This window comes from Myodes glareolus, chromosome 25 (assembly GCF_982192425.1).
Source record: "Myodes glareolus chromosome 25, mMyoGla1.1, whole genome shotgun sequence".
Taxonomy (NCBI): domain Eukaryota; kingdom Metazoa; phylum Chordata; class Mammalia; order Rodentia; family Cricetidae; genus Myodes; species Myodes glareolus.
The window spans coordinates 47,068,127-47,093,683 of NC_142050.1; the positions used below are offsets into that span (position 1 = coordinate 47,068,127).

Sequence of the window (25,557 nt, forward strand, 5' to 3'; positions counted from 1 at the left end):
GGGATAGACATTGCTTCCTCCCCCTCCACAGGGGAGAAAAATCAAAAACAGATCATAGACATATTTGTCAATATTAAAATTTCTCATGATACTAGAAAAATGAAGCAGTACATAAAAGAACATGTTAGAAGAACATAAATGTGTAAATGCCCTCAATGAACAAAAGGACTTAGATATATGACAATAATGATGACTGGGCGGCTCCAGAATAAACAAGAGAAGGAAAGGTTTCACAAGCTATGAGGGTCTGAGTAAGTTGTTGAAGATATATAAAGGATGAGGTTTAGAGATCATATATTTATTGAAGTTGGCCAGGTCAGATACTAACTATTTCAAGAACTGGCTAAAATGTATGTCAAATTAATTTTACTAAGTTGCAACTGAATATTGAAATATTATAAAGTAGTTAAAAGTACAAAACTGGTATAAAATGGCCTTCTAGCTGTTTAAGAATCATTCTTAGTGGCTATTCTAATGTGGTTAGGACTAAAAGGGGGAGTTTTTCTCCCCTTTCCATACAAAGTCAGTGAGGTTGTTAGGAACAAAAGGCAACTGATCATGTATTGTCCAGTTCATGGAGGCCATGGAGAACCCACTCAATGAATCTGAAACATTATCCAGTCTAAAATGGAGAATCAATGTGGGAAATATTTCCTCAAGGCTTCAAAGAGAGCCACAGTACATAAAGCAAAGCATTTGCATTATTCTCACATTGATGGACACACAAAAAAGAGAGACTTGAAGAGTCTGATATCCCTTCCAAGCCCAAGTGACCTTTGAGGTCAACTGGCCTTGACAACTCAGAAAAAAAGATTAATTTTGGCAACCTGCATTCTTCTTCAGTACTTAAGGAGAAAATTTAATCAAAGACTAAGAGAACTGGTAACAGGAAGAGATGATGGAAATGATGTCAATATAATCCACAAAATTATTCTAGAAAAATTATTCATAAAAAGACTTTATGATCACGTGCTATAGAGACTAGGGATTTGATTTAGAGAGCACAAAATATTAGTCACACATTTTATTTCAGGCTGTGCATCTTAAATATGTAAAATAAGTTCTTTTAGGCAGGGCCACACCATTTTATTCAGTTCTATTTTGGTCAAATTAATGTAACTATTGTAAATTGGTTTCATGATAAGTTATGTTCTTTATCCAGATTCTTTATTCCTTGCTCTCTGGATTCAAGAAATGGCCAGTCAGAACATTTAATAATCATCTAAAATTGATTACCTCACTACTGATTTCTAATGCAAGCTATGGTCTAAGGGGGAAACTCGCATGCAACTTCTTGGCCATCCCTTTCTGTGCTGGGACTACACCTGCTTTACAGTTTGTCAGTCGGAGGACACTCATTTACTCATCTAGTTTCCTTCTCACTGAACAGTTAAGGCCCAGTCTTGAAGCAGTTTCAGGACTTGCTTTCTGGGCAGCAGGAGCAGGATTAGGTGTTCAAAGCAGTTTTCAACTCTATAGTGTGGGATAAGCTAAGCTACCGAAGACAGAAATGATCAACAGCATTGGAGAAAAATGGAAAGAAATTCTTAATGACTGGAAACAATAGGGAATAGAAACAGATTAGAGCAGTGATGCATATAAAGTAAATAAAATTTAAAAAGTAAAAACAGGAATTATCTTTTTATAAAAAACATAAAAATAATTTTATAAACACACAGTTATACTGACTTTGAAAAAGAGAAAAACATTCCCTGGTATAAAGATTGACATTAAAAAGATATTATTTCACCATGCCCCTATGTGCAATGTCAGTTGCTAAGACCTGTGACCTGTAACACAGCTACAGCTAATGGATGTAATGACAGGCAGGATTGAACACATGAGCATAGCAGAGGTCCCATGTTAGAAATTCAATATTTATTGATTCAAGCTAACCTTCCCGAATTGAACATCCAAAATCTATCCTGCCGTCATTCACATGACATAGATTAACACACGCTGGGAAATTACAAAACCACTGATCCTGTCACATTTAGATGCTATTTCATAATGGTGACACCAGCAGCTGTTTGCTCACTGACAGTGTATGCAGTAAACTATTCCTCCTCTTCTGGTCTGAAGGTGGAAGCCATGCTCCACATACAAATCCTTTTCCTATTAATAAAATGGACAGTTGACTACATGACTCAAATTTTTAATTTTAGAGCTTAGTGGTGGTTGAGTTCTTTAATCTAATAATTAAGTTTAATCACAAGGGAAACAAGGTCATTGCTCTGGGGAGCAATGGCATGGGATCAAGGCTACCTTATCCAACATACAAAAGTTTGTCTCAGAAACATTTTTCTACAATGCTGGAGGTACTGCTAGTCTAGAATTAATATGCCTTCCCAGGAATAAATCATTCACACACTTAAAGTTTAATAGCCATGAATTCCTTTAATAGCAGTAAGCATTCAATGGTGGTTAATGCTAAAAGAGGAGACAACCTGGCCCAGATTTTGCATTCCATATATGTTGTCATCCTTAAGTCTTTTTTTGTTTTAGGTTCAGGCCTGAGGTTATACATTGAACAGTTTAAATAGGGACAGGAGGATGCAACTCAAGCTAAGTAGGCAGATGGAGATTTACAGATGAAAACTATCTTTTAGCTTATGCATTAGAATTGAAATAAAAACATATCAGTACCTTATTGGAGAGAAACTCATTCTTGTGGCTATAGTTAAATAGTCAACCATCTTTAAAAGAATTTTATTATCAGTTCTCTCCTGATCATTAGCTGTACTTTTCCCTCATTTTGTGGAGATTTTGGCTTGGAAAATTCTTTAAGCACCAAGTCTAAGTTAGTTTCTGATGCCTTCAATGTTCTAAATCATCAAGGCTGAGGTAAAGATGAACTTAGAACAACCAATCACACCTTACTGCAATTATGACATTTTCATGGGGCTATGATAAAAAATAAATAAATGAAATATTTTTTCTAGAAGCTAAAGACAACTATGATGTCTCAAGTCTTTAAAAAATCATTTTTAGATATAGAGTTTTCATCTGTGTGAGTTTATCCCTAGTTCCTGACTTTGAATTGAAACACTTAGGCTTTGAAATATTTAGAGCACTAGAAACATGGCTGGGCAGTTAAGAAATGTACAATCCCAGGACCAAGGTCTAATTTTTGACAACTTCCTGTAACTTCTGCTAGAAAATCCTAGGGTCTAACATTATCAGAAACCAGTATGCACATTCACAAACCCACAGAAAAACACGCTGATATTACATAATCACAATTAAAACAACTCATTAAACATATTTTCAAGCATGAATGCTTTTCTCTTGTAAGAATTCATTCCTATAATACAGTGGTTAAGGTACCCAATGGCTTACAGAGTTTTTCTTTCTCATGAAGCAGTCAGGTCGACTTGAAGTCTGAGAAATCATCCCTTCTAGGTTGATGGAATAAATCATTTGGGAGGACTTATGAAATGAGTCTGGTATCAGAGTCAGGTGTTTCTCTCATGGACTCTGGATTCAGGAACAAAATGTGTTTCTTTGTCTCAGTTTTAGAGTCAGAATGTATTTCTTTGGCTCCAGTTTCACAGTCAAAATCATGTAATTCACTGGCTCTGGTTTCAGGGTCCGGATGTGTGTTTTTGACTAGCCCATTTACCTTACACATAGGGCTTCATAGATTCACAAATTCATTTTACCATGCGTTTGTAAGTACAAACAGTATAAAAAGAACATCAAGATGCTTGAAAAGATTGTTAACACTTCTACAGTTAATTTCTACAAATTTATTTTTAGAACTTTAACTTTAACAAAGTTAAATTCTACAAATTTATTTCTACAGAAGAAATAGTCTTGGGTTGTAGGCAGAGGATTCTTGTTCATTCCTAGCTTCCCAGACCAGAAATAATCACAAAGAAACTATATTAATTAATTAAAACACTGCTTGACCTAGAATTATCTCAGGATTCTTATTAACTAACTCTGACATCTTAAATTAATCCATTCTGATTATTTTGTGTTTTACCACAAAATTTGGGATTTACCAGTAAGGGCATCTGTCTCCTTCAGCAGATACATGGAGTCTGACTCCACTTTCTTTTCTCCACTATCTCTGCTTGGAATTCCTGCCTTCCTCTATGCTGCCCTGCCATAGGCCCAAAGCAGCTTCTTTACTAGACAATGGTAAGAAAATACATTCACAGCATACAGAGGACAATCCCAAATCATTGTGGAGCTGATTATAAGTGTTTTGGCTAAAGATCTTACAAAAACTTTATAAAAAGAAGTCCTCAGTTTCTTTTTCATGTAGTCAATGTCTACTGTAATATGCAAAGATTTTAAGACATTGTTGCACACAAAAGTTTTGCTCCTATATAAAGTACAAAACTTTATCACACTGAATAAATTTATAGCGTTTCTCTATAATTAAAAGCAGTATGATTCTTTTCTCATGATTTAGACTATTCATAAATGCAAATACTTTACCCCACTGATTACAGTCATAGAATTTATCTCCAGTGTGTGATTTTTTATGCATTTGATGAGTACTGTGAAGTACAAAGCCTTTACCACACTCATTACATTCATAGGGCTTCTCTTCAGCATGTGTTAGTTTTGTCTTTGAAGATGCTAATGACAAACAAAGTCTTTACTACACTAATTACATACATAATGTTTCTCTCCAGTATGTGATTTTTCAAGCCTGTGAAGATGACTCTGCCATGCAAAGGCTTTACCACACTGATTATATTCATAGGGTTTCTCTCCAGTATGGATTCTTTTATGTATTCGAAGACTACTGTGACATGCAAAGGCTTTACCACATTGATTACATTCATAGGGTTTCTCTCCCGTATGAGTTCTTTTATGACGTTGAAGATGACTGTGACGTGCAAAGGCTTTACCACATTGATTACATTCATAGGGTTTCTCTCCCGTATGAGTTCTTTTATGACCTTGAAGATGACTGTGACATGCAAAGGCTTTACCACACTGATTACATTCATAGGGTTTCTCTCCAGTATGGATTCTTTTATGTTTTCGAAGAGTACTGTGACATGCAAAGGCTTTACCACACTGATTACATTCATAGGGTTTCTCTCGACTATGGATTCTTTTATGTATTCGAAGATTACTGTGACATGAAAAGGCTTTACCACACTGATTACATTCATAGGGTTTCTCTCCAGTATGGGTTCTTTCATGGATTTGTAGATGACTGTGACGTGCAAAGGCTTTACCACACTGATTACATTCATAGGGTTTCTCTCCAGTATGGGTCCTTTCATGACGTCGAAGATGACTGTTGGATACAAAGGCTTTACCACACTGACTACATTCATAGGGTTTCTCTCCAGTATGGGTTCTTTCATGTTTTCGAAGACGACTGTGAAATGTAAAGGCTTTACCACACTGATTACATTTATAGGGTTTTTCTTCAGTTTGGATTCTTTTATGTTGTCGAAGATTACTGTGACATGCAAAGGCTTTACCACACTGATTACATTTATAGGGTTTCTCTCCAGTATGGGTTCTTTCATGACTTTGAAGATGACTGTTACATGGAAAGGCTTTACCACACTGATTACATTCATAGGGTTTCTCTCCAGTATGGGTTCTTTCATGGATTTGTGCATGACTGTGACGTGCAAAGGCTTTACCACATTGATTACATTCATAGGGTTTCTCTCCAGTATGGGTTCTTTCATGACGTCGAAGATGACTGTTGGATACAAAGGCTTTACCACACTGACTACATTCATAGGGTTTCTCTCCAGTATGGGTTCTTTCATGACGTCGAAGATGACTTTTGGATACAAAGGCTTTACCACACTGACTACATTCATAGGGTTTCTCTCCAGTATGGGTTCTTTCATGTTTTTGAAAACTACTGTGAAATGTAAAGGCTTTACCACAGTGATTACATTCATAGGGTTTCTCTCCAGTATGGGTTCTTTTATGTTGTTGAAGACTACTGTGACATGCAAAGGCTTTACCACACTGATTACATTCATAGGGTTTCTCTCCAGTATGGATTTTTTCATGCCTTTTAAGATCACTGTAATGTGCAAAGGTTTTACCACCCTGATTATATTCAGAGGATTTCTCTCCAGTGCATGTTCATTTATGCATTTGAAGATGAATATGATTTGAAAAGACATTACCAAACTCATTTTCTTCATAGGGTTTTAATGTAGTATGTGTTTTTTCGTGACTGTAAAGTTGACTGTCACGTGCAAAGGTTTTAACACATTGAGTATATGCAGAACTTTTCTTTCTAGTTTGACTCTTTTCATGCCTACAATGATATTGGTACATGTGAAAGCATTACTACATTTAATTCATAATTTTAAAATTTAGTCCTATTTTAAAGAGGAATTATATGTTAAGGTTTTATCACCATGTTTACAATCTTGTTTTTCCCCTTCATTAAGGCTTGTTTTTCATCATTGAAGATAACTGATAACAGCCTTTAACACATGGTTCACATTTACAGAATTTTTTTTTGTATGAGAATTTTTATGTATTTGAAGAGAACTAAAAAAATCAGAGCTTTACCCCTGTTATTGTATTCACAATGTTTCCTATACTGTGAGTGATGCTACAATTGCTAAGTGAACTAGGACAAACAGAAGTATTTACACAGTCCTAGTACTCATGGTGCTTTTCTGAAATGTGAGTTTGTTGATATATTAACAATGAGACTAGAAAACCAATTATTTGTATACATGTATATCAAATTCAACAAGTATACTCAACATGGGGACTGCTACATATTTTCTATTTGTTCTGAGAGAGAAGTATGTTATATCTTTTCACATCCTGTGCTCATGTGATTTGTATGCAGAGTAATATATGATGTACCTAGTAAAGGAAGAATAACAAATATAAGGTTTCCACATTGAGTTCACCCAGTTTGACTTTCTGTCCTCATAGACTTGTGGTTCATGGATTAAGGCCACTCCAAAACAGCTGCCCCTTGATTCATCACCCTAAATGCCCCCTCACTAAACTTAACACAGGCACAAGTATATGGATTAAACTACCTTTTCTATGGACTATCAGTGTAATAGATAGTTTCAGAGATCTACTTATCACCTTTCAACATGTATATCTTTTATAATATGAATAATATGAGATAAATGGATTGAGAACCTTACAGTATAGCTCTCATTGTATTATGATTCAAATGGTAATATGGGTTAAACATTATTTTCTTTCTTAAAAGAATGACTTGCAAATGTAGATCACCTATCTGAAATTAAGGTATATGATTTTGTGAGAATTTAATAAACATCAATTTACTTTATTATTTCCACTGTTGCTTTTGTTTAAAACATATAGGATTAATTACAAATTCTTCAGAGGCACATTTGTATCAGCTTATACATGAAAATTACCTTTCATGTCTTTTAGAATTTTGACAATGTTCTTCAATATTATGGTCTTCCCAATGGTATCCTACAATATAATGCCAAAAATTGTATGCTTTATATTAAAAATTATAAAAAAATTTAGTTACCATATGAAGCAAACCTTATAACCATGCCTGATTTATTTACCACAATCTTCTTTCTCAATCATATTACAAAAGAGCATCATTAATCAATGAATAGTTGTTGCCTTATATGAAACATAAAAGATAATACAGTCTTACCTATAGCAGTGAGGTATCTGTAGGTCTCTACCATCACATCTTTGTAGAGATTCTTCTGGGAAGGATTCAGCAAAGTCCATTCTTCCCAAGTGAAGTCGACATGCACATCATCATAGGTCACTGAATTCTAAAATATCCCATACAGGTGTACAACAGTAAGTATGATTTTGACTACACTGTAAATGTATACTTCCTTGACAGTATAGTCATATAATTCTGGGGTTCCCCATACTTATTCTATGACAAAGACATCATAATTAAATCACCAAGTCACTTCAGAAGCAAACTGAATATTAGGTTCACCTCTGTCATTTCTGAACCCTTTGAATGGGATATCACCTTGCAAGAGAAATGCCTACTAACCACCAATGAAAGATACATAAACAGGTTACCAGTATAGAGTACAGATAAGAAAAATGCATGAATGATTAATTCCTAACTACGAAAAGAAAATAAAATGAAAAAGTTGGATGCATTGAATCATGCCTCTAATCATTGCACTCAGAAGGCAGAGGCATGTATATCTATCTGCCTCTGAGCTCAGTACCAGCCTAGTCCATGCAGTCACTCCTATGGCAGCCAGAAATACATGTTAAATACTTGTTTCACATGAAAAAAAATCAATAAAACAAACATAAAAGCTAGAAACAACTCATAGGATTTTGCTAAAGTTTCTACAAAGAGTTACACATTCACTTCAACTCTTTATTCATCTACTAGAAATCTGAAGTTCCCCAATTTAAACTGCAACAAAAATGAGATTTTACTAAAAGGCACTGTGTGTTTAAAAAATTACAAATGGACAAATGAAAACAATAGAAATTAATATGCTGATTAAAAATAATCAACACAGAACAGTAAAGATGGCTCAACATTAAAGAGTCCTCCTAGTCTTGCATACAGGTGGGCTCAAGGGCTTACAAGGGGGAATCATAAGTATCCATTATTCTAAGTTCAAGGTTTTTAATACCATATTTTGATCAATGTAAGGACCAGGTACTCACATGGTACATATCCATGCATTCAGGTATAATACTCTTTTTAAAATAAAAATTCAAAACAAACAAAACAGGCAGGAAGAAGGTTATGCACCTACAATCCAATAACACAGTTGGCATAGGCAGTATTAATGTCATGAGTACATGCCATTCTGGGAAACATAATGATACCCTCTGTCAAATTTTCAAATTCAAGATATGGGTGAAGCTCAGTACAACACCATATGTTTGATAGGAACAAAACCACCATACAACAATATAAAAATAAAAAAGCCCACCTTTAACCTCAGCACTTGGGAGTCAGAGTCAGAAGTTCTCTGAGTTTGAAGCCAGCCTGATATATAGAGCTACTGTCAGGACAGCTAGGGCTACACAGGTAAATCTTGTCTTCAAAATATAACAAACAAAAATGAAAACAGTAGGCTACCAAACCACCTTAGCACTAAATAGCAGTTAATTCTACTGAGTCCTGTGTGATTTAGTGATAGAGTTTATGATGGTGGAAAGTTATGACACCAAAAGAATAAAGCTGACTGATTAGTTTCAACCACCACACAGCAGGCACAAAGAACAGGAAATGGGTTGAGGCTATAGAAACTCATACTGTGGAATTCCTTTCTGTATGCTGTGATTATAATTTGTTAATAAAGAAACTGCTTTGGGCCTATAACAGAGCTATAGGACAGAACTTAGGTAGCTGGGGAAATCTATACTGAATGCTAGAAGGAAGAAAGCTGAGTCAGAGAGAAGTCATATAGCCCCACCAGAGACAGAGGCTGAGAAAATTACCTTGTATGCCACAGCCACATGGCAATACACAGATAAATAGAAATTGATTAAAATAGTAAGTAAGAGTTACCTGCTGTATGCTGTGAATATGTTTTATTCTCATTGGATAATAAGGAAACTGCTTTGGGCCTACGGCAGCACAGAATAGAACAAGGTGGGGATGCCAAATGGAGATAGAGGAGAAAAAAAGGCAGAATCAGGGAGATGCCATGTAGCCACTGAAGGAGACAGATGCTGGATGGAACCTTACCAGTAGATCACAGCCATGTGGTGATACACAGATTAATATAAAATGGGTTAATTTAAGATGCAAAAGTTACTTAATAAGAAGCCTAAGCTATTGGGTATGCAGTCTTATAATTAATAAAAATTCTGTATTATGAGTCTGGGCAGTGCGGAAATGACCAAGCATCTATGTCTATAAAAGGATATAATGAAGTTTGCAAGCTGTACAGCACATACAAGATTAATATCTAAGTTCAATTGTCCTGTTAAGCATTCATGATTCCTTGACTACTAAGGGATCATACAAAGAAGCACAAATCAGCCTGAATGCTTCACTGCCTGAGGGAATGCAACAGTCTGTCAGGAACTGGGAGGTATATAGTGACCCAGGAATCATGGACTGTAACCTGGTCTCTAAAGGGAGTTAGGCTGGGCCAGCTCCATGATTCCTTGAAGAGCCTACTGCCCAGTAAAATCCAATGGCCTTGACCCCCACTCTCTGCCATTACTCGCAACATTCCCATCTTCTAGGTCCTACAAAAACAGATGATTAAGCTCTCTGTCCAGTTTTCTAACTTCTTAAGTATTCTTATAAGACTCAACATTCCTAGGTCCTTTGCAGCAACAAAATCCTCTTTGAGTCCCATTTTTGTTCCAACTTTGTTCTCTGTTGCTGTTATTAAATTATGCAATCAAAAGCAACTCAGGTAATGAACATTTTTATTTGGTTGTTAAGCCTATTTCACAATTCCTCCTTATGGCAGTGTAGGATAGATACTCAAGCTAATAACTAAAGGCAAAACATGTGGAACCAGTGTTTTCTGGCTTTCCCTCTTGCTTTGTCATTGCCTTGTGCTCAACTAGCTCTCCTATCTATCCCAGGGCTGCTTGCTGAGAGATATTGCCAACTCAGTGAAAGAGCCTTCCTATATCAATCAAAATCAACAAATCTCTCTCAGATACCTTAATCAGGTATTCTGATCTAGGCATACTCTCAATTGGTATTTTCTCAGATCAGTCTAAGCTATGTCATATTGATAGCTGAGGCTATCTAGAAAGAGGCAATAGTATACAAGAAGGTTTTAAAGATCCAAAGGCAATGTATTAATCACATCACTTAAGCAGCAAAAACACAAACAAAGATAGATATGCCAGCAAATGGAAAGAGGCAAACATCTAAGACAAAGAAGAGAAAACTAAAACTGTCTCTCCACAGAAACTTCCCAAACGAACAAAAACTCAAGGAACTCGTAACATGAGAAATCTTCTGAATAAAAAATTGGTGAGACCATTATTTTCAAAACAATAAACAATATACTTAGATAATAATGAATAAAATCAACAACATAGATGGGTAGCACTGACAAAGACATATTATGCTCTTTTAAATAAAAACAATATTCTAACCAAAATAAAACGCTAAGAAATTACTAACAAGCACTCATCCTATACACTTCAGATCTTTATCCTTTACCAATAATAGAAAATGGCTTGGATGCAAAAGGCTATTCTACCAGAATTGGAGAGATTCACTTGAAACCTTCTTGTGTCTTAATTTCATAGGAAATAGTTTTGACTACTTAAAAAATTTCATTATCTTATAGTAAAGAAAAGTATGTCTGTTAGGATCACTTAGACACCATTTTGGTCCCCCTGATTGATGATTGCCTGTATGTCTGCAATCAGAGTGAGGAAAAGAAAACATTTTAAAACAAAATGCAAGATAACAGATTTTTAAAGAATCAGTGCACACCTAAAGCAACTTGTTTTACTCTGCTGCTTTATAAGTCACAAGCACTTTTGAAAACAAGTTTATTGCCATTTTTGCATATGTTTGTGCAAGAGTGAGAATTTTTTCCACGTGTATACAAGTAACAAAGAAAAGAGGGATTCAGATGCCATCAATCTGAAATGGTAGAGTTATGAGCCTCACAACTTGATGGTAGGTATCTGAACTTAGGTCACCTCCAAAACTCATATGTGCTGAGCTATCTGCCAACATTCATAATGCCTTTTATCCAATAAACCAAAAGTCTCTCAGAGATTAACAAGAACAACAAAACCTAAATAAATAAAGAAGTAAATAAATAATCCTTTGAAACAGGATGCATCAAAATTAAGATGATATGTATGTTAAATTTGTACCATAAATGACTACAGTAAAATGATAATTCCCAACAATTTATAACAGGAAAGCTGGTTACAAAGCTACATTCATATTGGAAGCACAAAGAGTACTCAATGGGATTATGAAAAATAGTACACAGACTGACATAATATGACTTCTTTCTGGGTGGTGGTGGCACACACCTTTAATTCCAACACTCAGCAGGCAGAGACAGGAGGATCTCTGTCAGTTTGAAGCCAGCCTGATCTACAGAGAGAGTTCAGAACAGGCTCCAAAGCCACAGAAACCCCTATCTCGGGGGAAAAAAACTACCACAAAGCTGATCAATCAAGAATGTGTATGATATTTGGGAAAGAATAAAGAGAATGGAGAGAAAAACCCAACAACAAAGGCAGGAAAATATAGTCAGCTATTAATCAAAAGACCAAAGGAAACTTAGTCAGGAAACGTGTGATCTTGACCTGTGTTATCCAGATACCTATGATTCTATGTATATAGAAATTAAATAAAGACTTCACAATTTTAACAAAATTAACTCCAAGTGACCCTTAAACTGTTGATACTGATGCTCCAGCTACTGGTATTTCTTTCTGAGAGGCCCCATGCTCTAGAGCCTTTTTTGCAAAAAGAGATGATCTACTGCTATGGTCCTGCAAGTCCTTATACCTCCTTCTGTTTTCAGGTAAACCCAGCCATACTGATGCCCAATCCCAAAACAATGTAGAATAATTTCTGCTTCCGGTCACATGGATAATAGCACAAGATATAGATTCTGCTCTACCTACCTGCCCAACACCATACACACCTAAGAAACCTCTGCAGCTCTGAAACTCCCTTTGTTCCCTGGTACTAAACACCAATGAATCACACCATTGCAGCTGGTGGTAGCAGAATCTTAGAAACATTTAAATCATGCATTGCTAAATCAACATCACTGTAGTTCTACCAGCTTATAAACTACTTGAAACATTTATAAGACAAACTTGAAAGTAAAATGCAATATTCAGAACTTCTAGAAAGCAGATATTCAGTTTTCAAATCTGTCTTCCCACTGCACACCAAAATTATGTGTACACTAGACAGTGAGATTACAAGCATAATATGTTACCATGCCAGGGTTGTAGAGTCTCCCTCTCCACAGGAAATCAATACACAGGGATGCTCAGAGGACAAGGAGCACCATCCAGGGCAGTACATAAAGAAACAGAACCACAGCCTGTCACATGGTCCATCCAGATCCAAGCAGAAATGATAGATCAACAGAACTTCTCTGCACACCCTACACTCACTATGGCATAGCTTCTGGTCTTCCTTACAACTCATTCCAACAAAAGTAGAGAAGAATCCTGGAAAGAACCTGCCAGTTACCTGCCTCTATTTTTCCTGCTTGCTAAGACTTTCCAGAATCCCTTACTGGCTAAGGCCACCCTGCTGGGCCTCAGAGTATTAACAGTTCCCCTAATAGGTGATCAGAGATCAAATGACTTAGACAGCACAGTACTTCCTGCTCTGCTCTCATAGTCCATTAGACAGGTCCTTAGTCCAGAAAGTTTGTATTTTAGAATACATTCATCCAATTTCCTAGAGCATACCCTGTTCCTCATTCAAAGCACATGGTCCTTTGCATGCACATTCCATTATACACTCAATGTGCAGTGTAGCAAACCCATAGCCTCATACCTGGGAAATCCTGCAGCCAAACACAAGTCATAATTACAACTGTTGTTAAAAAAAAAACAGAGCACGAATTTCAAGATATTAAGGGGTCATGGTAAGGCTTGGGCCATGAAAGAGAATGTGGATATGATACAGTTATATTCTCAAAAAATTATTTTGAAAAGTTGAAACAGGATTTATGGCCATGTGCTTCAGAAACCATAGATTTATATTAGAGCACATCAAAGATTTCTCAAACTTTTTATCTCAGGGTGTATATTTAAAACCAGTAAAGTAACAGTCCTGTTAGGCAGAGCCACATTTTACTCAGATTTATTTTGGTTGAACTACTGTAACTATAGCAATTTGGTTTCATGATAAGTTCAGTTCTCTATGCAGATTGTTTATTGCCCGGTCTGTGGACATCAAAAAATGATCATTAGGACATTTGTGGAGCACCTAAAATTGATTACCTGGTTCCGCAAAGCTAACCTCAACTACTGTTGATGTAGAAAAGTTTTCAACCACTGTCCTTTCTCTCCCTTGCTGCACTGTGAATCTAGCAGCTTCAAGCTTGACCTATGTACTCACCCTCTTCATCTATAATCATACACTGAAAGTCAGAGAGACTGGAGGTCACTCATCACCTGGTTTATTTTTCCTTCTCCCTGACCAGTCAAAGCCCAGTCCTGAAGAAGTTGAAGGACTATCTACCCAGCACTAGGCAGCAGAGACAAGAATAGGTTTTCAAAGCCTTTCTCAATTACATAGTGTGAGGCAACAGTATTACAAGCTCATAGTCTCCCCCACTCTCAACAAAGCCAAAGGCCACTACCCCGGTCACCACGAAGAAGAACAGAATGTGTCAGGCTCATGGTTCATCCCTGTCCAAGCAGCTCTGACAGCTCAGCCAACCTGCTCTTCCTAGTCTGGGGACATTCGCTCCTACATTCACCATGGCATGGCTTGTGCTCCTCCTTATAGCTCCCAAGAGCAGAACAAGAGAATCCTGAAAAGAACCTGTAAACTACCTCTGATGTTCCTAATTGTCCCACTAGGACCAACCAGTTGGGCTTCAACACATTAGCAGTTACCCTACTGAGTGAGAAGATATTGAATGTCTCAAAAAGCAAACATCCTCCAGGTTTGTCCTTCCACACTCTAGTCAGACAAGACCTTAACCTGGGAAATTTGTAGTTTAATAAAATCTTCAATTCTCCCAGAGTACTTCCTCTTCCTCCTCCAAGGCACTGGGTCCTGTGTGTGGTCTGTGGTCCCATGAAATGTCCAAACAGGACATTTATGGAACATCTAAAATAGATCACCTCACTACTCACAGCTAATGTCAACTACAGTCACAGGAGGAAAGATTTTACCCTCCTTTCTGGCCATCATTTGTCTGTTGTGACTACACTGGTTTTACAGTTAGTCAGTGAAATCAAATCTTCAATGGGTCACACTTCACTTGTAAATTCACAATAAAATCTACTGAAATTGGAGGATGCTCATTCACTGATCTATTTCTCCTTCACACAGATCAGTCAAGGTCCAGCCTGGTAGGAGTTGCAGGACTGTCTTTCCAGCAGTAGGAAGCAGAGGCAGGATTAGGTGTTCACAGCAATTCTCAGTTACATAGTATGATGCAAGCCAGAGTATCGGAGACATTAATCTAAAGAAGTTGTTCTCAATCTTCTCTGTGCTGTGACTCTTTAAAACAGTTACTCATGATGTAGTGATCTCCCCACCATTAAAATTTTTTTAATGCTACTTCACAACTATATTGTTGCTACTGTTATGAATGATAGTATAAACATCTGTACTTTCTGGTGGTCTTAGGCCAGTCCTGCGATAGGTTCATTTGATCTCCCAAAAGAGTCATGCCCCACCAGGTTGAAAATCACTGCTATAAAATGATATAACTAGATGAATAAATAAACAGCACTAAAAAATAGAATAAAATTCAACAACTGGGAAACATTGAAAAATAGAAATAAAGAGATTTTAGCGGTCATGTCATTGAAGAAAATGAAATCTAACAGTTGATAATCAATAATTGACTTCTTGAAATTTTAGAAATAATTGAACACTTAGTTATACTGATTTTGAAACAGAGTAAGCACTTCCCTGGTAGGTAGAATGCCATTAATAAGAGAATACATGACTTTGACCCATATAAAATGTTAGCTGCTGAGTGCTGTATACTGACACATGAATTTACAGTCAATGGCCTGTGTTGCAAACATATGAACTGACTTCATTGTGTCAACCAGGATTGAACTCAATGGGCACATAAAACAATGAACATTTATTAAAATGATATGTGTCAACATGTCATCAACTGAGCAGATAACACCCATGGAGTACCCAGCAGAATTCTATAAAATTTGATAGTGTTTATAAAAGGCCCAAACAAGGGGACAGTGGGAGAACTGAAAACAGATATTAAGACCTCAGGTCATGTTCTCAGAGGGATTCCTTTTCTCCATCTTTTTTTTGTTTATTCATTAATTTATAAAAAATTTTAACTTCCTCCCCTCCTCCCAATACCCTCCCATTCCCCCCACTCCCTCTCCCCCTCCCTTTCTAGTCCCAAGAGTAGTCAGGGCTTCCTGCCCCATGGGAAGTCCAAGTTCCTCCCCTCTTCCCAATACCCTCCAACTCCCCCCACTCCCTCTCCAGTCCCAAGAGCAGTCAGGTAGCCCCACCAGAGACAGACACTGAGAAATTTATCTGGTAAGACAGAGACACATGGCAATACACAGATTAATAGAAATTGATTAAATTAATATGTAAGAGTTACCCTCTGTATGCTGTGAATATGTTTTATTCTCCTTGGTTAATAAGGAAACTGTTTTGGGCCTATGGCAGCACAGAATAGAACAAGGTGGGGATGCCAAATGGAGATAGAGGAGAAGAGAAGGCAGAATCAGGGAGATGCCATGTAGCCACTGAAGGAGACAGAGGCTGGATGGAACCTTACCAGTAGGTCACAGTCATGTGGCGATACACAAATTTATAAAATGGGTTAATTTATGATGTAAAAGTTACTTAATAAGAAGCCTAAGCTATTGGGTATGCAGTCTTATAATTAATAAAAATTCTGTATAATTATTATGAGTCTGGGTGGTGGGGAAATGACCAAGCTCCCTATGTCTATACAAGGATATAATGAAGTTTGCAAGCTATACAGCACACACATGATTAATATCTAAGTTTGATTGTCCTGTTAAGCATTCATGATTCCGTGACTACTAAGGGATCATACAAAGAAGTACAAATCAGCCTGAATGCTTCACTGCCTGAGGGAATGCAACCGTCTGTCAGGAACTGGGAGGTATATAGTGACCCAGGATACATGGACTTTAACCTGGTCTCTCAAGGGAGTTAGGCTGGGCCAGCTCCATGATTCCCTGAAGAGCCTACTGCCCAGTAAAATCCAATGGCCTTGACCTCCACTGTCTGCCATTACTGGCAACATTCCCATCTTCTGGGTCCTACAACAACAGATGATTAAGCTCTCTGTCCAGTTTTCTAATTTCTTAAGCATTCTTCTAAGAGTCAACATTCCCAGGTCCTTTGCATCAAAAAAATCCTCTTTGAGTCCCTATTTTGTTCCAACTTTCTTCTGTGTTGCTGTTATTAAATTATGCAATCAAAAGCACTCAGGTAATGAACATGTTTATTTGGTTGCTAACCCTATTTCACAATTCCTCCCAATGACAATGTTAGATAGATATTCAAGCTAATAACTAAAGGCAAAACATGTGGAACCAGTGTTTTCTGGCTTTCCCTCTTCCTTTGTCACTGCCTTTTGGTCAACTAACTCTCCTATCTATTCCGGGGCTGCTTGCTCAGAGATATTGCCAACTCAGTGGAAGAGCCTTCCTATATCAATCAAAATCAACAAATTTCTCTCAGATACCTTAATCAGGAATTCTGATCTAGGCATACTCTCAATTGGTATTTTCTCAGATCAGTCTAAGCTATGGCATGCTGATAGCTGAGGCTATCTAGAAAGAGACAATAATATACAAGAAGGTTTTAAAGATCCAAAGGCAATGTATTAATCACATCACTTAAGCAGCAAAAACACAAAGATAGATATGCCAGGAAATGGAAAGAGGCAAACATCTAAGACAAAGAATAACAAACTAAAATGTCTCTCCACAGAAACTTCCCAAACCAACAAGAATTCAAGGAACCTATAACATGAAAAATCTTCCGAATACAAAGTTGGTGAGACCATTATTTCCCATAAAATAAACAACATACTTAGATAATAATAAATAAAATCAACAATATAGATGTTTAGCACTGACAAAGACATATTATGCTCCTTTAAATAAGAACAAGATTCTAACCAAAATAAAACTCGAAGAAATTACTAACCAGCACTCATCCCATACACTTCAGTTCTTTATCCTTTACCAATAATAGAAAATGGCTTGGGTGTGGAAGGCTGATGTACCAAAATTGGAGAGATTCACTTAAAACATTCTTGTGCCGTAACTTCATAGAAAATATTTTTGACTATTTATAAAAATTTCATTACCTTATAGTAAAGAAAAGTATGTCTGTTAGGATCACTTAGACACCATTTTGCTCCCCCGATTGATTGGTGATTGCCTGTAAGTCTGCAATCAGAGTGAGGAAATGAAAACATTTTAAAACAAAATGCAAGATAGCAGATTTTTAAAGAATCAGCGGACACCTAAAGCAACCTGTTTTACTCTATTGCTTTATAAGTGACAATCACTTTGAAAAGAAGTTTACTTCTATTTCTGCATATATTTGTGCTTGAATGAAAATTTCTTCCATATGTATAAAGTAACACAAAAAGAGGGGTTCAGATGCCCTGGATCTGAAATGGTAGACTTATGAGCCTCACAATTGATGTGTAGGTATCTGAACTCAGGTCACCTCCAAAATGAATATATGCTGAGCCACCTGCCAACATCCATAATACTGTTTATCCAAGAAACCAAAAGTTTCTCATAGAGTAACAACAAGAGCAACAAAACCTAAAGAAATAAAGAAGTAAATAAATGATTCTTGGAAACATGATGCATCAATATGAAGCTGATGTGTGTGTGTTGAATTTGCACAATAAATGGATACAGTACAATGACAATTCCCAACAATTTATAACAGGAAATCTGATTACAAAGCTACATTCGTATTGGAAGCACACAGAGTAATCAATGGGATTATGAAAAAATAGTACACAGACTGACATAATATGACTTCTTTCTGGGAAGTGGTGGCACACACCTTTAATCTCAGCACTCAGGAGGCAGAGACAGGAGAATCTCTGTGAGATTGAAGTCAGCCTGGTCTACAGAGTGAGTTCCAGGACAGGTTCCAAAGCTACAGAGAAACCCTCTCTTGGGAAAAAATATTACCACAAAGCTGATCAATCAAGAATGTGTATGATATTTGGGAAAGAATAAAGAGAATTGAGAGAAAGCCAAGAACAAAGTCAGGATAATATAGTCAGCTATTAATCAAAAGGCCAAAGGAAACTTAGACAGGAATCATGTGATCTTCACCAATGTTATCCAGTTACCTATGATTCCATGCATATAGAAATTAAATGAAGAGTTCACAATTTTCGCAAAATTACCTCAAAGGTACCCTTAAATTGTTGTCTCAGACAATCAAGCTACTGGTATTTTTTCCAGAGAGACCACAAGCTCTAGAGCCCTCTCTGCAAAAAGAAATGATCTCCTGCTATGGTTGTGCAGCCCCTTAGACCTCCTTGTATTTTAAGGTAAACCCCGCCCCTCTGATGCCAAATCACAAAACAATGTAGAGTAATTTTTGCTTCCTGTCTCATGGATTATAGCACAAGATATAGACTCTGCCCTACCTACCTGCCCAATACCATACACACCTAAGAAACCTCTGCAGCTCTGAAACTCCCTTTGTTCCCTGGAACTGAACATCAATGAATCACACCATTGCAGCTGGTGGTAGCAGAATCTTAGAAACATTTAAATCAAGCATTGCTAAATCAACATCACTGTAGTTCTACCAGCTTATAAACTACTTGAAACATTTATAAGACAAACTTGAAAGTAAAATGCAATATTCAGAACTTCTAGAAACCCGACTATCAGTTTTCAAATCTGTCTTCCCACTGCACACCAAAACCATGTGTACACTAGACAGTGAGATTACAAGTATAATATGTTGCCATGCCAGGGCTATAGAGTCTCCCTGTCCACAGGAAGGATCTGAGGACAAAGAGCACCGTCAAGGTCAGTACATAAAGCGACATAACGACAGCCAGTCACATGGTCCATCCAGATCCAAGCAGAAATGATAGATCAACAGAACTTCTCTGCACACCCTACACTCACTATGGCATAGCTTCTGGTCTTACTTACAACTTATTCCAACAAAAGTAGAGAAGAATCCTGGAAAGAACCTGCCAGCTACCTGCCTCTATTATTCCTGCTTGCTAAGACTTTCCAGAATCCCTTACTGGCTAAGGCCACCCTGCTGGGCCTCAGAATATTATCAGTTCCCCTAGTAGGTGATCAGAGATCAAATGACTCAGACAGCACAGTACTTCCTGCTCTGCCCTCATAGTCCATTAGACAGGTCCTTAGTCCAGAAAGTTTGTATTTTAGAATACATTCATCCAATTTCCTAGAGCATACCCTGTTCCTCATTCAAAGCACATGGTCCTTTGCATGCACATTCCATTATACACTCAATGTGCAGTGCAGCAAACCCATAGCCTCATACCTGGGAAATCCTACAGCCAAACACAAGTCACAATTACAACTGTTGTTAAAAAAAAAACAGAGCACGAATTACAAGATATTAAGGGGTCATGGTAAGGCTTGGGTGGATATGATACAGTTATAATCTCAAAAAATTATTTTGAAAAGTTGAAACAGTATTTATGGCCATGAGCTTCAGAAACGATAGATTTATATTAGAACACATCAAAGATTTCTCAAACCCTTTATCTAAGGGTGTATATTTAAAACCAGTAAAATAACAGTCCTGTTAGGCAGGGCCACATTTTACTCAGATCTATTTTGGTTGAACTACTGTAACTATAGCAATTTGGTTTCATGTTAAGTTCGGTTCTCTATGCATATTTTCTATTGCCAGGTCTGTGGACATCAAAAAATGACCATCAGGACATTTGTGGAGCACCTAAAATTGATTACCTGGTTCCGCAATGCTAATATCAACTACTGCTGATGTAGAAAAGTTCTCAATCACCGTCCTTTCTCTCCCTTGCTGCACTGTGAATCCAGCAGCTTCAAGCTTGACCTATGTACTCACCCTCTTCATCTATAATCATACACTGAAAATCAGAGAGACTGGAGGTCACTCATCACCTGGTTTATTTTTCCTTCTCCCTGAGCAGTCAAAGCCCAGTCCTGAAGAAGTTGAAGGACTATCTACCCAGCACTGGGCAGCAGACACAGGAATAGGTTTTCAAAGCCTTTCTCAATTACATAGTGTGAGGCAACAATATTACAAGCTCATAGTCTCCCGCACTCTCAACAAAGCTCAGAGGATAAAGGCCACTACCCAGGTCACCACAAAGAACAATAGAACCTGACTGGCTCATGGTTCATCCCCGTCCAAGCTACTCTGACAGCTCAGTCAACCTGCTCTTCCTGGTCTGAGGACAGTCGCTCCTACAATCACCATGGCACAGTTTGTGGTCCTCCTTACAGCTCTCAAGAGCAGAACAAGAGAATCCTGGAAAGAACCTGTAAACTACCACTGATGTTTCTAATTACCAACCAGAGTTCCTCTAGGATCACCCAACTGGGCTTCAATACATTAGTAGTTCCCCTACTGGGCAAGCAGAGATTGAATGTCTCAAAAAGCCAACATCCTCCAGGTTTGTCCTTCCACATTATAGTCAGACAAATCCATAATCTGTGAAATTTGTACTTTAATAAAATCTTCCATTCTCCCAGAGTTCTTCCTGTTCCTCCTCTAAGGCACCAGGTCTAGTGTGTGGTCTGTGGACCCATGAAATGGCCAGTCAGGACATTATGGAACATCTAAAATTGATCACCTCACTACTCACAGCTAATGTCAACTACCATCACAGCAGGAAAGATTTTACCTTCCTTCTTGTCCATCCTTTGTCTGTTGTGACTACACTGGCTTTGCAGATAGACAATGAAATCAGTTCTAATATGGGTCCCTCATCATTTGTAAATTCACAATAAAATCAACTGAAATTGGAAGATACTCATTCACTGATCTATTTCTCCTTCACACAGACCAGTCAAGGTCCAGCCTGGTAGGAGTTGCAGGACTGTCTTTCCAGCACTAGGTAGCAGAGGCAGGATTAGGTGTTCACAGCAATTCTCAGTTACACAGAATGATGCAAACCGGAGCTACGGGAGACATTAATCTAAACTGTTTTTCCTCAATCTTCCCAGTGCTATTACTCTTTAATATGGTTACTCTTGATGTACTGATCTCCCCACCAATAAAATTATTTTATAACTATATATTTGCTACTATTAGGAATGATAATATAAATATCTGTATTTTCTGGTGGTCTTAGGACAATCCTGTGATAGCTTCATTTGATCCCCCAAAAGGAGTCGTGGCCCACCAGGTTGAGAATCAATGCTACAAACTGATAAAATAAATGACTGATGAATAAATAAACAGCACTGAAAAAATAAAATGAAATTCAAAAACTGTGAAACATTGGAAAATAGAAACAGAGATTATACCAGTCATGCCACGGAAGAAAATGAAATCTAAAAAATGATAACCAATAATTCACTTCTTAAAATAATAAAGATAACTGAACACTCAGTGATACTGACTTTGAAACAGAGTAAGCACTTTCCTGATGACTTTGTCCCATGTAAAATGTCAGCTGCTGAGTGCTCTAAGCTGACACATGGAGTTACAGCCAATGGCCTCTGTCACAAACATCTGAACCGACTTCACTGTGTCAACCAGGATTGAACATATCTGCATGGGAGAGTTCACTAATTGGAAACTAAATACTTAGGAGTTCAAACTCTCCTCCCTAAACTGTACACACACCAGTGTCTGTCTTCATTGACAAGGAAGGAATTGATGTATGATGGGAATTACACATTAAGTCATTCACTGTGGCCCATCAGGTCCTACTTTGTAATGGACACCCCTGCAGCTTATAGCCTTAAACTTCAGTCTAAGATCTAGCTATTGTTCAGTGTGCTTATCCCTCTAGTGTACATAGTACATGTTCCTACTTTTCTGTCTGAAGGGAGAAGCTGTGATCCACATGCAAATCCTTTTATTGTTACTGCAATAGACAGTCCCACTGTACAACTCAAATTGGTACTTTTTGAGCTTTGTGGTGCAGCACACATGTAATCCAAGAATTTATGGTGGTTAGCCAGGAGGATAGTAAGGGCAATGCCCTGTGGGGCTGCAGACAAGATTCAAGTCCACCTCAATCAGCACAGGGGATACTTAGTCACAAATACTTTCCTAAGAGTTGAAAATTACAGCTGTTCTAAAATTGTTATACTATCCTGGGACACAAGGTTTTGACCCCATAATGGCCCTGAGCAGCAGGTCAGAGGCCTTTGATGGGAAAGTGGGTCTTCTGGCTGCTTGTAAATCATGGTTGTCTCATTTGTTATAGGAATGTACCTTAATGGCTGATTAATCCTGGTGAACAAATATTTGCAATTCATGATACAAATCTCCAACAGGCAGGATGGGCATGCTACCCATCTTGGGATATTTGGGATGCAGCCCTCCCTCACTTAAATTCTACTTTGTGTGACTTAATGTCTCCTAAGAACTTTTAAATCCTCACACCATTAATTCTATTATCAACTATACTCATCGACATCACAGTTTAGAAGTGGAGTGCTACTCTACACAGGAGAAATCATTTACAAGCCACAAGAAATTAACTACAGATGGATCCCAAACCTAAATGTTAAAAGTGCAGAACTTCTGAAGACCCAGGAGACACCAGGAGTCTCCCCGTTTGGCGAATGTGCTGATATCACTCCACATGCGACAATATAAGCACGACAGACACCACCATCTGCGGCTCCTGAAGCTCTGCTCTGTGCATACACAGCCCGGACAGTGAAGAGATTCAGAGGCTTCCAGCAAAAAACTGCAAGTTTAGGACTACTGAGGCAGGAAGATACTAAACTCTGTCTGTCTGCTGGCTCCCACTCACCACATGGTCCTCGAGCCTCAAAGGCCACTCCATCTAGTTTAGGGACATTGGCCCCTCTCTCGCCAAGCCCAACCACTCCTTCCATCTGTGGAGAGCAACCCCTCACTGACCACAGTGCACCTGCCGAGCCAACTGGTTGTTGAAGGCACAAGGTTATAACCCCAAAACTCCACAAAGAAGGCAGGCAGGTCTCTGTGTATTCAAGGCCAGACATCTAGGAAAACCCTGTCTCAGAGAAACCCTGTCTTGAAGCAAAAAAAAAAATCAAAAAAAATTTTTGAGAAGCTGCTTTTGAGCTTCTGCTGGTGAGTATTTGTATAACATATATGGGTGGTGGGGCAGGGATTTCTAAAAGAAATGGTCTGTGGCCTGAAGAGGCTGCAGGACCTGAGAATGAATTCCAATGGCTGCCAGCAGAAGTGAACTGGGGTGTGGCTTCAGGTCCCTGGAGGAGGAGAGTAGCTAGCATTGACCTTGCCAATAGGCCCCAGTCAATTGTTAATGCCAAGGCCTGAAATTCCTCAAGAGGGAGTGAATGGAGACCCTTTCTTATCTAAATGCCTGACTTTGGGAAAGGATTTGTGGGAAGCAGGCAGCACTTGAAATTAAGGTTTCTTATCTTACTCTTGCCTTCTGGACCTGTTCCCCTCAGAATGCTCCTTTTCTATGTGGAAGATGATAATGTCTTACCCTTTCTCCAGGATAACTTCCTACCTAGCATTGAAAGACTCTCTGGACCCCCCTCAGAACCTGCAGCTGGCCTGCTCCCATGAGAACATCCTGTTTGGACCTGCAGCCAGCTGCTCTCATGAGAACATCCTGTCTTGGTGGAAGACCCTCGAGACCCCCAGGACCTGAAGCTGGCCTGTTCTCATGAGAACATCCCTTTTGCTTAGGAGAACAGGATATCTCTGGTTGGCACATGTGCCAAACTTAGAATGTTAGTGGGAAATTTCAAGGCCAAAATGAAACATCTAGGAAATAGCATGAACAAACAACATTGTCCATTGTCACTGTCTGATCTGTTAACAATAACCAGTGATCTTTTTGCTCTGAAAACTGCCGATTACATTATTAATTTTGCCTATAGAAGCTTGCTGAAGTTTTGCTCGTGGTGCTCAGTCTCCCTCTGGAGCCCTGAGTCACCCAATAGCACTACTGAAATAAACCTCTTGTTGTTGCATCTGCTGGCCTGGATTAATGAGTCTGGGGACTTCTCTTGTGGCCTTAGAAATTCTAGGTTCTTTCAATTTAAGAATTAGGAAAAAATCTAGCCTGGCACATATATTCCCAGGACTTGGGAGGCTGAGGCAGGCAGATCTCTGTGAGTTTGAGGCCAGCCTGGTCACCACCTGCCTGGTGCTGGTGCCACATGCCTTTAATCCTAGCACTAGGGAGGCAGAGACAGGTGGGTCTTTGTGAGTTTGAGACCAGCCTGATCTACAAGGTCTATTTCCAGGACAGGGTCCAAAGCTACAGAGAAACCCTGTCTCGAAAAACAAGGAAGCAAAATACCTCCACCGATCAGAGATCAAATTACTCAGATATCACAGAATTTTCTGCTCAGCCCTTCCAGTCCAGTGGACAAGGCCCTAGTCCAGAAACTTTGTATTTTAGTAGACATTCATCCAATTTCCTAGAGCATACCCTGTTCCTCATCCAAAGCACAGGGTCCTTTGTATGCACATTCCATTACACTCTCAATATGCAGTGCAGCCAACCCATCACCTCATACCTGGGAAATCCTGCAGAAAAACACAGGTCACATTCACAATTGTTGATAAAGAAAAATGGATCATGAATAAGAAGATAATAAAGGGTCATGGTAAGTCTTGGGGACAGGAAAGGGAATGAGGATAAAATAAAGTTATAATCTCAAAATATTGTTTTGAAGAGTAGAAACAGGATTTAAGGCCATGTGCTTCAGAAACAAGGGATTTAT

At 38.2% G+C, this 25,557-nt stretch overlaps 1 protein-coding gene across 1 annotated transcript in view; it reads right to left on the minus strand.

The window, feature by feature from the left end:
* The window catches only part of LOC148117929 (uncharacterized), a 47,356-nt gene that overhangs the window by 13,656 nt on the left and 8,143 nt on the right, over positions 1-25,557 (minus strand). The window contains exons 2-4 of the mRNA XM_087901756.1: positions 7,365-7,425; positions 6,187-6,262; positions 4,701-6,099 (exon numbers count right to left, since the gene is read on the minus strand). Of these exons, the coding sequence (XP_087757882.1) occupies positions 4,701-6,099; positions 6,187-6,262; positions 7,365-7,425 (1,536 nt within the window). The remainder of the gene's footprint in view (positions 1-4,700; positions 6,100-6,186; positions 6,263-7,364; positions 7,426-25,557) is intronic.